This window comes from Ctenopharyngodon idella, chromosome 10, assembly GCF_019924925.1.
Source record: "Ctenopharyngodon idella isolate HZGC_01 chromosome 10, HZGC01, whole genome shotgun sequence".
Taxonomy (NCBI): Eukaryota; Metazoa; Chordata; class Actinopteri; order Cypriniformes; family Xenocyprididae; genus Ctenopharyngodon; species Ctenopharyngodon idella.
The window spans coordinates 39,679,174-39,695,102 of NC_067229.1; the positions used below are offsets into that span (position 1 = coordinate 39,679,174).

Sequence of the window (15,929 nt, forward strand, 5' to 3'; positions counted from 1 at the left end):
CCTTTAAACATCTTTTACTGAAGAGATGTTCATAAAGAAATCTAAAACATTATACATTATTACATTATCTGTTAACAATAAATAGAAAAAAACTCGCACATCCCAAAAAAGTTCATAAGATATCAACTAATTTCAAAAACATGTCAAGTAGCATAGCATAGAAAAAATATATAATATTTAATTTTTAATGCAACTTTAAGGTCATCCAATCTTTGTTAGCTATTCTTTTAGATGACCAAAACAGTGCATTAAATATTAAATATTGTAAATATTACTAAATATAGTAATATAGTAGATATTACTAAAACTGAAATTAATAATAAATTAAAGTTAACTATAAATATTTTAAAAAATAAAATGGTAAAAGCACATACTGAAAATATATAATATAAATGATATATTTTCTGTATTTTTCTATATAAAAATATATTTTATATTATATATATTATATACAAAACAATAAAAAACACTGGGTAACGAGCAGGATTTTTTTTTCTTCTCTATTTTTTTGCATTGAATTATTAAAAGTAATTTTCAGTAATTGAAATAAAAATAACATTAAATATAAATATTAGATGGAAAATATGTAAGTTTTAGCTGAAGTGCTAAAATTAAAACTAAAAACTAAAACTCAAACTAACAATAAATTAAAGTTAACTATAAATATTTTAAAAATAAAATGGTAAAAGCACATACTGAAAATAATAGCATATAAAAAATAATGATAAAATAACGAGCAGGGCTCATAATATGATAATATGAAATAATGATGGGTAACGAGCAGGGCTTTTTCTTTAATTTTTTTTTTTTTTTTTATTGAATTATCCACCAATTTTCTTACAAATTTCTCTTGTGTAATATGGAAGGAAAGAAAGAAAGAAAGAAAGAAAGAAAGAAAGAAAGAAAGAAAGAAAGAAAAAGAAAGAGGACCAATAAATCAATGAATGAATGAAGCAGGAGGTCAAGCGGTGTGTCATCATCCTTTCCTCTTACTCCAATTCAAATAATTTTTTCTTCAGCTCTTAAAAAGTCTTCTCCTGTGCATGAATGTGAATGGGCCGCTCCCTTCGGCTCCAGTCAGGACAGGCCTCTGTTGGCAAAGGCTGTTGGGTAGACGTCATCCATCTAGAGCAGACCTTTCCCTGAACCCCAAAACCGTTGTTTGTTTCTACACACTAGGAGGTCATGAATACAATGCATTATGGGATGGCAAGTGCCAGGCCACTCAATCACTATGGTTGTGCAAGCGTGCGTATATGTATTCTTTATGAACCCACAGTACGCAGCCCAACCCTCAAGCCAAACACCAGCCACCACATCAATCAAACTCACCACCCGCCCATGCACAACATTTGGCAAATAAAAAAAGCAGGATTCAGAAATCAAACATGAATGGCAGGAGGCTGTGACGAATGGGGCGGTGAGGAACTTAAGCTTTGGATAAACTCAATGTTCAATGTCCGCCTGCACAGCCTGGATCTTTGATGGAAGCAGTGTAGAGTAACATATAAGAATAATGAGACCACTAAATCACAACAAACAAGGGTGGTGGTGGTCTTGACGGGCCAAAACTCCAGAAGTGCCCTTTTCCTACAAGAGGATTTGACTAAATTTTAATTACAAAATGACTAACAAACTGCTCAAATCAGGCAGGTATATCATGGTAATGAAAAAAAAATAAATCGTCCAAATCAGCAACGACAGGCAATGTACAACATGTACATCATTTGATTTGGCAGCATGACACAAATTAAATTCGAAAGAGTCCTGAAAGAGAAATCCGAATAGTTCCGAAATGGAATTTCCAACTTTCTTCTTAAAGAAGTGCAAAGGAATGCCAACTTTAAGTTGGATTCCCAACATGGAGACTCACAACTCTGATCCCACAAAGATGCAAGGCATATGATGTCATCTGAATGTGGCAAAAAAAACAGAACGAACTACATGATTAATGGTAAACAATCCCATTTAGGCAAATCATTGAGTCCAAATTCCTAAGTAACATGATTACGAGAATATAAAATCAGTTTTGGAAACGTTTGCTGAGACAGGTGTGGAAAACATGGCAAAAGATCTGTTGCTATTCGCTTAAATGCAAAACAAATGCTAGCAATGCCATTTGTGTTTTTATACATCAGATGTTTTTGGGTCGGAAGGCGCAGATATCGAGTAACAATCAAATGCATCACTACACATCAAATATGTTCTTATTGGCCGCAATTTTGTTGCTTCCTGCAACTTTTCCACTTTAAGTGAGGAGAAGAAAATGACTTGACGTTGGACACTTTTTGTATGAAGGCTGGTTAGACGTAAAACAACTGCCTTGCTCAATTCAAGGCACGGAAATATATTTACATGAGAACGTGGAGCTGCCGTTTTAGATCTGGAAATACATTTTAGCAGATGGAACTCTATATGGTCCCCCAAGGTACTGGAACACGCATGAAGTTACATCAGTGAAAAACAATATGAAGAGTTTCACAACACATTCAGTCTGACACACAGTTTTGGAAGAGAATGTTGCCTGATTGCAGATGTGTGGGGATGTGATCCACTGGTGTGTAACAGTATAGAGGAAGAAAGATACACATGGTGATGTTTTTTTTGACCAAAGTGGGACAGATCTCTCATCAGTTGAGTAGTTTGGTGAATTTGGTTACCTTTCTTTACAAGCTGTGCGCTCTCTTTCTGCATCAAGTCCATTTCTCTCGTCAGCGCCTTCCTTTGTCTTTCCAACTCACTCCTCAGAATCCCAATATGTAGCTGCATACACTCCCTCTCTTTCTTCTGCGGAAAGAGACAACAATAAGTATAAAAACTTAATCTTTTCCATTTTCCCCTATTCCATACCCAAACAAACTTTATTGGGTAGCTCAATTATTAAGAAAAGGATATTTAACAACTGATCATCCATTTTAATGGCCTGATCTGAAGGTAAATCTCATAGAACATCCACATCAAAGCATGAAACATGTAGCAAAATTGCTTATTCTAGGGTGTCAAACGGTACCAGTCAGAACTAAAAAGAAAAAAAGTTGACAATACTAGCATTTCTGAAATACCGGTAATACAGTGTACCAGGTATATTTAGTACCTGCTGATAGACGTACTTTCAAACGCTTGTGTTCATGTTTGTTTGAGCGCTCGCTGAGTATCAAAGGTTTCTATTTACAGCATGTTTTTACAAGAGTTAAGCATTGTAGCCAATCACAATCATATCCTTTGAGCGTGTGAACGCAGTGGCCTATCAGAGGTGCTAGTCCGTAAGTTAATCAGAAACTGCTTAACAGGTTTTGTTTTGTGCAATGCGAGCTGCACGCTCGTGATTCCTTTCATTAGGCTATAACCAACAGTGTTAACACGATGTAAATAAGTGATTCACTGTACAATTAAGACAGGTTTTTTAATTATAACAGGAGTTTTCGCAAGAGTGCAGAATTCAGTGAGCTTGCGCTTTGGAGATTGACAGCCTTAGTGATTATAAAGGGAGGGCTCTTCACTTACTTTCCGTTTATTATTAATTGACTGTAGCCGGGTTTCCATTACAGAGTTGCGCAAAACTTTTGCGATATTTTCTAAATGTCGATAAAAAACTATTGCGAAAAGACGCCGTTTCCATTAACCGATGTTATGCGACTAAAACATAATTTGTTCCTCTCGCGGTAAGTCATTCCAAAAATCATGCCAACGGATGTTAGTGGGTTTAAGTATATCGTGGCCACTGCATTAGCCATTATTTTTAATCGAAGGAGACTTATGCGTGTTATCCAAGCAATAATGGCAAGGAAAGCCCCTTATACTTGGGAGTGGCCACGTATGAGGTGTTTCTGGGTGTTTCTCCCTCCTATCTGCTTCAAGGTCCTGACAAATTGTGGCATTTCTTTGTTGTTTAGAATCCAGTATTCCCATAATTCTTTTGTCTTTTATGAGTTTAATAAAGAACTCTGTCTCGTCTTCTTGTCCAAACATACCGTGCCATCTTTACAGAATGATCGACTTTTATATATACCAGGTGACCTGTAAATGCGAGCAGAAAATGTTTTTTGCGCAATTTGAAGAGTAATGGAAACACAGCTAGTGATAACCAATGGACGAGACAAAATGGAACAAAAAAAATTCAAAGTAGTTAATTCAACAGTTTTTGTTATAGTACCCAAATTCGTACTGAGAACTACAAAATTTTACTGATATTGGTACTAACTACTGAAATTTTGGTACAGTTACAACTCTAGCTTATTCTAATATAAATTAACAGAAATTTTTATGTATACACTACCATTCAAAAGTTTGGGGTCAGTATGATTTTCTTTTCTTTTTTCTTTTTTTTAAGAAAGAAATTAATTCTTTTATTCAGCAAGGATGCATTAAATTGATCAATAGTGAGAGTAAAGATATTTGTAATGTTATAAAAGATTTCTATTTCAAATAGATGCTGTTCTTTTGAACTTTCTATTCATCAAAAAAAAAAAAAAAAAAAAGTGTCCACAAAAATATTAAGCAGCACAACCATTAAAACATAATAATTATATTTTACAATAAGAGAAACATAAGAGACTTCTTGCAAAAAATATATATTTATTTTGCACTGCCCTGTAGAACACTTTGGAAAGTCAGCGCAAGCCAGAAACATTCACATTAATGTAATAAAACAGCAAGAGATGATTTTTTAAGCAGATTACAGCAGACATCAGTGCCAGATCTTCCCTCAGCTTCTCCAGCACCCAGCACAGATGAGTCCACAGCAGATCTATCTAATCTACATCTACAGCCCTGCGGCTTTCGGGACTGTTAGCGAGCCAAGCGCACTAATGAGGAACAGTGATCTGACGAGGGTGAAAGTGGGATAGAGAGTAGATAGGAGAAGATAGAGAGCAAAGGAGAACAGATAACAGGCAGGGAAAGTTCACTATGTCTTTAAAGTGATTGGTGGTGGTGATCCCTATCATAACCAGAACTGCTGAGTTTAATGCAGAGCAGGACGGAGCAGCATCGCTAAATGTTTGATCCTCATGGCCTCCAGCGTCCATCGGAGACATATTCAGAATAAACCAACCATCATATATGCAATTACGAAACTTACAGAATGGACATAGATGTGATGTCTCTATATACAGAGCCATAAGACACATGAATCCACACCACAGGGTGTTGGGGAAATTGAGTGGAAGTCATAGCAATGAAATCTCTAGGATCTACTGTAGATCCTAGCAACATCTTAGGATCTTGTATTCTTGCACTTGGCAGCTGAGGAAGTGTCAATCAAAGAGATATAGAAGACAGCACCTCAACCTTCAGATAGCTTGAGCCCTTATACGGCGAGAAAAGACCAAGAGCTTGCGTGTTTACTATCAACGCCACCGGCACGGCAAACACGACTTTTCACGCATAGCTAAACACTTCAAAAACGCACACACGCACACTACAAGATTTTTCCAGAAAAAAAAACTAGGGATACATAGATTGATACTGATACTCAATAAGTGAATAATTTTTTTCACATTACTGTTGATATTAAAATTTTATACTACTTTATGTATAGTAATAATATTAATAATAAAATATTAATAATAAATAGTTTAAAATGCTGCAAGCAAATTTAGCCATTACAACATTATAACTGAAACTATGAACAACAAATTTTATACATAAAGTAAAAAATAAAACATTCTGAAATTTAAGATTACATTCAATATGTTACTAAATTAATACGTTTTTAAAAAGATAACTTTAAGTGACATTACATGACAGCAAAGTTCATCTAAATGTAAAAAAAAATTTTTTTTGAAGATTTGAAGATGCTCAATTAAATATCAAATAATGGTCAAAATATCCAATATCAACTGTTAATAAAAAATATAAATAAAAAATATAAAAAATAAATGTAAAAAAAATAAAACAAATATCATAACAAATATAAAAAAAAACAACGAATGTCAGCTGAAAAATAAAAATAATAAGTAAATAATGTAAATAAGTAAACAAGTATGTAAATGAGTAAATTAAGTAATAAACAATGAATTACTTGCTTATTTACTTAAGTAAATAAACAAGTAAATTAGCATGTAAATAAGTAAATGAATAAATAATAAATAAATAAATAAATGAGCAAATAAGTAAAATGAGCAAAAAAAAAAATTCTTGCTCTTCTAAAAAAAAAAAACATTTGATTGAACAATAGTCTGTCAAATCAAATACAAAAGTCCAAAGTTTAGTTGTACACTAGCATGTATGTAAATGAGTAAATAAGTGTGTAAGTGAGTGAATTAAGTATTAAATAATAAATAACTTGTTTATTATTTATTTACTTAGTTAAGTAAATAAACAAGTAAATAAGTAAATTAATAAGTAATAAATAATAAATAAATAATCAATAAATGAGCAAATAAAGTAAAATGAGCAAATAAATAAATGCTAGCTCTTCTAAAAAATGTTTGATTGAACAATAGTCTGTCAAATCAAATACAAAAGTCCAAAGTTTAGTTATACGCTAGCTTATAGATTAGCTTGAATACAAAACACACATGGACTAAAAGCCACAAACCTTTAAGGCATGAACCTCACATCCTCTCACACACTAAGAATCACAGTCTGCTTTAATTGCCAGTAATAAGAAAGTACTGAATAATTTAATTAGAGTAGAAATAACCGGTACAGTGTAGCGAGCGTGCATGGGCTGATTGATTGCCTGAAGTGCCCTAATAGGCTCAAAACTGACCTGAGGCCAGGGAGAAGTGACAACATGGCTGTTTCAGAGGCGAACACTCTGATCTGTAATCAGGTTCACATAACCTCAAGCCTGAAGGAAAACTCAAAACAGATTTTGGCTCATTAAGCGCAGTAACTGATACACTTTGCAGGAATTTCAGACCCTCGCTGACCTTTGGTGCAGTCCAGGTAGCGCTCCTGTGATCGAGGGAGAGTGTCAGCTATTAGTGTAAATGTATCCTGAAATTTGACGTGTGGAGAACTCCAGAAACTTGCCAATTCGTTTTTGGAGAGGAAGAAACTTCACAGTCATTCACAGAGACTTGACGAGCCACCTAAGAAAGACGTGTGATAATATTCCCAACATATGTAGGCTTCAGAAGGCTTTTAGAGCCTTTGGATGAGTATTGTGTTGGATATTGTAACACAAATTAACTTGAAATTATTGCATGTCGTATTGTGTTTGCTCTGTTTGTATATTATACGCTTCTCAATGTTTTGGCAACTTCTTTTCACGTCATGATCATTTCTGGCTGATTTGGTTTCAAGCAAGAGTGAGACAAAAAAAAAAAAAAAAAAAAGTGATGTGACTAATGTTCTTTGCTTTGGCCAACCAAAATAAAAAAAAAAATTTAAAAAAAAAACCTGGAACCAAAAAGGCTCAAATGGTAAACAAAGTTTGAAAACAAACTCCAAAGAAAATGACAGACCTCCAGGACACTGAGACAGCAGAGATCAATAGAAGGTCCTGTGGACATCTCACCCTCTGAGAAAACAGCATTTCAACAGGTGGAGGGGCCGTCGCCATTCAAACACTAAGCACTTAAACATCAAAGACAGCAGGAGTGTGTGTGTGGTAGGGCATCTCGAGTGATGGAGTCTTTATGACTCACAAGTGTGTGAGAGGGCAAATGTGAGTGAAGGAGTCTTTCTATGATGTGCTACATTTCTATCTTAAAAACATATTTTAGTTTAATTTAAAGGGGTCATGACATGAATTTTTTATTATTTTAATATGTCCCTTGAGGTTCACTTATGATGTTAAAAAAGTTTAAACAACTTTTGTTAAACAATTTTTAAGGGGCAGCTCTTTTAAGGCTTGTCAGTAAACGGCCACTGTTATGATTGGCTAATGTAATTGAATAGAAAACTATAACAACGCCCACTCCCTATTGCGCGTGACTAAGCGTTTTGAAAATATTATCCACATAAAAAAGTCGGTTACGGACAAAGCATTATGAAATCATTTACGGTTTGTGATGCAGCTGTTGTCAGATCCAATATAGCTGACTGCTTCCTCTGTCAACCAAAGTTTCTTTGCGAACTCTCCAGTACACTGTTCCTCGCTGACAAAACAAAATGCACCGAACAAACATATAATCCTTCAATGTGATCCGAGACACCTCTAAAATAAACCATTAAAGGACAAGTTCACTTCAGAACTAAAATTTCCTGATAATTTGTCATCCAAGATGTTTATGCCTTTCTTTCTTCAGTCGAAAAGAAATTAAGGTTTTTGAGGAAAATATTCCAGGATTTTTGTCCATATAGTGGACTTCAACAGGGACCAATGGGTTGAAGGTCCAAATTGCAGTTTCAGTGCAGCTTCAAATGGCTCTAAACAATCTCAGCCGAGGAATAAGGGTCTTATCTAGCGAAACGATTGGTCATTTTCTAAAAAAAAAATAACTTTTTTTTTTTATCCACAAATGCTCGTCTTGCAGTAGCTCTGTGATGCGTCATGCATGACGTAATCACGTTGGAAAGGTCACGCGTGACATAGGCAGAAGTACCGCAGTACTCATTTTCTCCTCCAACTTCAAAATCATCCCACATCGTTTTACCCTTTTTTGTAAAGGCCGTTTGACTTAGTCTTTGCATGTTCCTTGCATGTACCTAGCAACACTTGCTAGGTACTTCCGCTTACATCACATGTGACCTTTGCAACATGATTACGTAATGCGTGGCGCATCGCAGAGCAGTGCAAGACGAGCATTTTTGGTAAAAAAAAAAAAAAATCTAATTTTTATTTTTTTTTAGAAAATGACCGATCGTTTTGCTAGATAAGACTCTTATTCCTCGTCTGGGATCATGTAGAGCCCTTTGAAGCTGCATTGAAACTGCAATTTGGACCTTCAACCTGTTGGTAACCATTGAAGTCCACTATATGGAGAAAAATCCTGGAATGTTTTCCTCAAAAACCTTAATGTTTTTTCGACTGAAGAAAGAAAGACATAAACATCTTGGATGACATGGGGGTGAGCAAATGATCAGGAAATTTTAATTCTGAAGTGAACTAATCCTCTAACTTGTTTCTCCTTCAGAAGTCTGTACAGAGACAATAATTATCTGTTTAAATTGGACGTGCCAGATCGAACATTCTTTCACTCTTCCATTTGTCCTGTCGACAGACTGGTGTGTGGAGTATGTCAGAAACTAAATGCGCATCTGTATACTGCATCCATTGTAGTCAGCGTCAGTGATTATGGGTTCTATTTGCTTTTGACGTGACGCAATACTCACATCCAGTGTAAGCAAATGTCAGCCGTTAAGCGACTGAATGCCAGCGGGCGGGGCCTATGGTGCGATGATGTATTCGTCGATTCATCAGACAATTCGTTGATGTCTTGCTCTGGAAGCAGGCATATGCAACTTGATTAAATAAATGCTTTGTTTATAATGAGGGGGACGTTTTAAGCTAAAAAGAAATAATCTTTTCAAACTTTTGAATCCAATCCCACTCCTTCCTCATCCCTTCTTTCCTTTCTGCAGTCTGATGCCTCATGAATAAAGCAAAAAGCTTAACAATACAATAATTTAAAAAAAAAATATATATATATATATAAAAAGTCACTGCATTGTGTACCCAAAGCCTAAATCCAAATTCTGAAATGAGTCACTTCCTTTCCGAACAGTATTCGGCAACTAAACAAATAAAGCTAGACCACTGGTCGGTGCCTATGTAGAGAGCAAGGCAGTGCACTACACTTTGGATCAGAGTTCTGAAGAGTTCGAGAGAAGGAGAAAAAAAATGTGTGTGTGTGTGTAATTATGTTTATTCTGAGTGGAAGGTGTCTGGGCATTTATAGCCAAATGGGAGGGGACAGACTTTTGAAGTTTTCATTAACTATAAGCACGACTTTAAAACCTGCGTTTTCGCAGCTGCTGACTGGCACCTCAAAAAATGCTAAATATGTTTTCCTTTTACTTTTCATTCTACTGCAGGATACAGTGAGTGTGGAAACACAAACAGAGGATTTTCTGCTAACAAGGGCATTGAGATACACAGAGAAGGGATAAAGCAGTGGGATTCGGGATCTCTAAATCCATCAAAACACAGGATACAAGAGCCGCCCGAGGACTTAATGACATATTTATGAGGATCTGTGTAACACAAGATACACAACGCTGAGGCCATTTGTGTTGAGTGACTGGGTACCCTGACTTCCTGTCTGAAAGTGAGGGTATTAGCACCAGCATACTGAACTCTCATTCTCACCTGTAAAAATAACACCACAACTGCTTGAAACAACCAGCAAATAATAAAGCATTAGTAGTTGCAAGCTTTTTATCTGTAAAAAAATACAAATAAAAATTGAGAATTTATGAGAAAGTAAATATTCTATCTACTTATCTATCTACTTAATTTAGAATTATATAACATGTCCAGTTCTTATTTATTTAAATTTTGTTTATCATTCATTCCAGTTGTCATGGACTTCATACTGACACCTATCTGTGTGGATGAATGAAGCTTTTTGCTCATTTAGGGTTGCCAATACACATCATAGTTGTTCCTTTTCATTCATCTACATTTTTTTTCTGTCTCATATTACATGGATCAATAAAATGGATTCTTGGACTTATTAAAAATGAGGGTTCAGCTCCACGTATAATAAAAAAAACTTGGGTAACATTTGTTAACATTAGTTATTGCAGTAACTAACATAAACTAACAATGAGCAATATATTTACACAGCATTTATTAAACTTTGTTAATGTTAGTTAATAAAAATGTTCATGTTCATGTTAGTTCACTCAGTTTATTAACTAATGTTAACAGATACAACTTTTGTTGTAAAAAATGTATTAATAAATGTTGAGATTAACATTAACTAAATTAATAAATTCAATATATGTATTGCTAATTTTAAGTTCCTGTTATCTAATATAGACGTTACAAAAATGAAAACATATTGTAAAGTGTTTCCAAAGCTTGCTCTAACAGACTGCTATTCATTTCTTTATGTTTGAAGCTTTGTTTTTAATTGACAAAATACTGAGGGCACCTTTAGGAATTATAATACAACCGACAGCAACTTCTAGTTTTTAATGTTTCCCAATTGTGCTTTCTTTAGGACATTCACTAAAGGGAAATACTTGTCTGTTAGACTGCTAGATAGCTTATCAAAAGCTGTTTTATACTGCCATCTCTCATGAAAGAGTAATTCTGTGAGCCTGGAAAGACAATATCCCCACTACAGAGTGAAGTATTGAATTTTAAATTGAGTTTGACAATCTGCTATAAAATTCTGTCAAGCATACAGCAACTGTAAATTTAGCCTTTTATACTTGCAGAGGTGCTTTACAGAGTCTTACCATCAGTACTATGTACCAGGTGCAAAGGAAAAGAAAACCAAACAGGCCAGATAGGATTTATGAAGTTAGAGAACATAGAAAGTATACAGAATATAAAAATAATCCTGAATGAATAAAAGCACACAAGCAGACCTAGACGACCCAAGAAATCCCACTGGTTTGATTTGTTGGGTCTCACCTTTTCTGTGCAGGACGCTGTTGTCCTCAGTTTCTCTTCAATTTCCTTTCCAATCTTCTGAACTGTCACCTGAGTCTGCTTAATGGCTCTCTGGGCCGTGCGAAGCCTGTGGAGGAAACAAGCACAGGATGCAACACTGTTAGGTTTGCGAATGTGAAGAAGAAGCGATTCCAAGTACTGGAACCGAATGATTTCATGACATTAATGCACACAGAACTTTGTAATTAAATACTCGGACTGATTTTCCGACAGCACGGATAAAAAGACGATGTTTTACCAGAGCTGTGAACCTAATAAAAATACTACAAAGTCAAAAAAGACAGAGTGTTCTTCTCACGGCTGCTCTCAACAACAAACAAATAGCTTGACCAGCATACTTCAAACCACAAACAAACGATTATTATTGATGAAGCAGTCAAACAAATCAACTAGTTTTTACTATGGCAATGTGTAGTTAAATATAGTCAGTTATTTTTGAAAAATGTTCATGCTGCTCTCTCTCTCTCTCTTATACAATAAAAGTATTTCAAGCTGCTATAAGCAATAAAATAATTTAGGTTTGGAACGACATCACAATGAGTAAACGATGACAGAATTTTCATTTGTAGGACAATTAATATTCCTTTAATTTGAAAAGTTTTAAGCATTTGTATAGTAAAACCACACAGTCAGTGATTGGATCTTGACTCAAAGAGATGGAATTAGGACAATCAAATGAAGAATGACAGCGGACACATGTAAACACCCACTCTCAGATGTAATGGAAACAGAATTGCCGCATGCAAAGGGGAGATGATCTCACACGGTGACCGTTTTCAGATTTATATTTGCGGTAATTAGAGAACACATAAACTGAAACCTTATGACAGGACCGCTAAACCGAAGGGAGGTCAGGAGTTGTTTTTGTATTGTTTGTTTATTTCCCAAAGGCAATGGGCTTGTTAAGATAAACTTTCATAAATAAAAGGATTGTTAAGAGATTAATAACACCACAGATGGGTCTCCTCATTGTGCCTGTTTTTGTTTGCACCATGGTTCTCATTTGGTGCCTAATTTTCTGACTCATCTGGTTTTACAACCACACCAAATGGTTTCAATACCCATTGTTTAATTGCAGTGGCATGGTGAAATTTTTAATTAGCACCTAAAGTAAACATTCTGTCAAACTGAATTCAAGAATTAGTGCAACCATGGATTTTAATACGGTCCCAAAAAAATCCTTCCATTGCACTAAAAATGCTCGCGCCCTAAAACGTCCCACAATGCACCATGAAAACCAGGGAACATCAATGCTCACTATGTTCCCTTAATGGAAGTTCTAAAGGATGAAACAAATTAGTGATGACATGCGACAGATGTTTTGAAAAATCAAACCGTTATTTAATTAATTTACAACATAAACATACACCAGACTGATAGTGAACATTATAAATCTAGATACCATTTATAATTAATTTACAGCTGAAATGTTAAAGGGATGTGTAACAAAGTATTTATCAAAATGTAGACCTACTTTAAATAGCTTTAAAATATTAATGTCGGAAAGTTATCATTTCTACTGTTGTTCATAAATACCAGTAGTGACGTTGTACAAGGAGCAGTCGTGGCCTAATGGTTAGAGTCAGACTGGTAACCCGAAGGTTGTGAGTTAGTTTCTCAATACCTAACACCCAATCACTCCCCAGGGGCCACAGCTAAAATGGCTGCCCACTGCTCCGGGTGTGTGTTTCCACGGTTTGAAGTGTGTATGTGTTCACTACTCACTACTCCTAATCTGTGTGCACTAACTTGGGTTAAATGCAGAGGACAAATTCAGAGTACACTATTAAAAATAAAGGTTCCAAAAAGGGGGTTTTCGCATTAAATGACATAGAAGAACCATTCTTGGTTCCCCAACAAACCTTTCAGTGAAGAACATTTTAATAATCTAAACAACCTTTTTCCACTATGAAGAACATTTGTGGAATGGAAAGATTCCATGGATGTTAAAGGTTCTTCATGGAACCATCAATGCCAATAAAGAACCTTTATTTTTAGTGCATCACCGTAAGCCCTAATGCTTAAAATACTTAATTGGTTTGAGTAGGACAAACTTAAATTTAACAAATTAGTTTAGTAAAATTAACTGCTATGAGTATTTAGAACTTTCTTTTTCTTTTGAGTTCACAGCACTGACATATTTCAAGTAAACTGAACTGTTTCAGTGTTTTGAGTTGTATGAACTCATTTCTTTTAATTTAGACTAACTTAAGTTTGACTGAAACTGGGCTGGGATTTCTATTTCCCAGCATGCTTTGCCCATGGCACTCGAAAAGGAGTGGGTTTTTGGAGAGTTACCATCATGGTAACAAGTAGCGCATTTGGCTTGGTTTGAGAACAGGTAAGTTACATATTTAAGTTGCTGTACTCATTCAGCAAGTGCTATACCATGCTATTGTTAACATGTTAGCAAATTAGCAAGTTGGCATTTTTTGTATTTTCTTAGAGTTTACAGTGAAATAAATAACTCATTTGATTTGCAAGAACTCAAAATAAAAAAGTAAACTAAATATTTTATGTTAATTGCTATCAAAATGTATGAGTTAGCTAACTCAGTACTTCAAATTAGGAGCAATTAACTTGCATGAGTACTACAAACTCAAAACTTGATAGTTCTGCTTACTTAAAACTGGGAACATCATAACTCAAAAAATTAGATGTAACTGATTACCTCAATTTTTTTTAATTAGCCCAACTTATTCTGGTTTACAGTGTATGGGTTACCATACTTGGCCTTCACGTCACTTTCAATAAGGACGTTGTCATGTTGCCAGAAACAAAGTCATCAGTGTCCCAATGTTTAGTGAGCCAGTGTCCTTACCAGTGCCTGAATTTGTGTACACGATATACTGATTCACAACCTATAGGGAGCTAGGGAGCTGATTGAGACACACACAGCAGCAATTTGTGAACTACAGGAGCCATTAATCAGGGCTTGATTGTGCTCATATGAGCTTTCAGTACCACTAAGCCTCATGGGAAAGAGAATGTGAGAAATTCTTGAGGCCTGTTAGAAACAAAAAAAATAAATCATACACATGATCATCGCACAGTAAAATGCATGTACACAAAAGCCTACACTTCTTTCTTTCATTTTCACACTGCTTTTACATCATAGCATAGCTGCTGTTCTCTAATTGGCTGAGCCAAAGGTTTTAACATCTAAATTTGAAGATCAAGCTGCCTTTTGCTGTTCTCGTTAGCGTATTCCCATTCGGGAGATTTTCATGAACGGCAGCTGGTTTGCTCGACCACAAAACCTTTTAGCGACGGCATACAATTTACTTTGTTTCACACTCTCCTCACTTGCTCAACCTCCATTAATGGTTCTTTCTCTCTCTTTTTGAATAGTAGGATTAGCACATTCTCACTGGAATCCCTCAAGGACGATCAGAAGTGCACATGGCCGGGGTTAAAAACAAACTAGACACAAGGCAGATGCTAATTAGCACACAAACTACTGTTGTTGTGTGGTAAAAATCTAGAAGAACATGCACTCATGAATGCAACAGCCTCAGATTTCAGTAAAGGAGTCAAGATTAGCCTGTTTTGCCCCTGCTGGGAGATGTTGTAACTACCTGATATCAAAATGGTGCCGTGGATGGCCGCCTCTGTGTGGAGCTCTCCAATTATTGTGCTGTTTTTTGTTTGTTTGTTCTGTTTTGTTAGTCATTCTTTTCCTATCAGTTTCACTACCGTTTGAACTACCGGACATTAGACAACTCACCAGACAACATTTTTCCAGTTTTTGATTATTCAGATTATTCAGTTTTGCTGGACTTTCTAGTCAGAAGGGCCGCAGTGCTGTTCAAATGCACGGTCAAACACAAACGGGGGAAGTGCATCAGTGCACTGGTTAATCTCGGTAAGTGCAGCTTCCGAACCTTGCTGGATCCCCTTCAGTTTGCATACAAAGCAAACAGGTCTGTGGATGATGCCGTCAACATGGAACTGCATTATATCCTTCAACATCTCGACAGACCTGAGACTTATGCAAGGATCTTATTTGTGGACTTCAGTTTAGCCTTCAGCGCCATCATGCCTGATCTTCTCACAGCCAAACTGACACAGCTCTCCACCCCCACCCCAATCTGTCAGTGGAACACCTGCTTTCCGAGAGGTAGGCAGCAGCTAGTGAGACTGAGGAAACTCACATCCAGGACCCTCATTGCTCTTCTCCCCGTACATGAATGACTGCACCTCTAAAGACCCCTCTGTCAAGCTCCTGAAGTTTGCAGACGACACCACAGTCATCGGCCTCATCCAGGATGGTGATGAGTCTGCATACAGACAAGAAGTTGAGCAACTGGCTGTCTGGTGCAGTCATAAATGCCTGGAGCTTAACATGCTCAAAACAGTGGAGACTTCAGAAGGAACACCTTAGCACTCTCCCAACTCACCAGCACTG

At 36.0% G+C, this 15,929-nt stretch overlaps 1 protein-coding gene across 3 annotated transcripts in view; it reads right to left on the reverse strand.

The window, feature by feature from the left end:
• uvrag (UV radiation resistance associated gene) overlaps positions 1 to 15,929 on the reverse strand; it is a 119,083-nt gene that overhangs the window by 76,528 nt on the left and 26,626 nt on the right. For all 3 annotated transcript variants that reach the window (XM_051907868.1, XM_051907869.1, XM_051907870.1), the window contains exons 7-8: positions 11,483 to 11,588; positions 2,661 to 2,787 (exon numbers count right to left, since the gene is read on the reverse strand). In XM_051907868.1, coding sequence (XP_051763828.1) covers positions 2,661 to 2,787; positions 11,483 to 11,588 — 233 coding nt within the window. The remainder of the gene's footprint in view (positions 1 to 2,660; positions 2,788 to 11,482; positions 11,589 to 15,929) is intronic.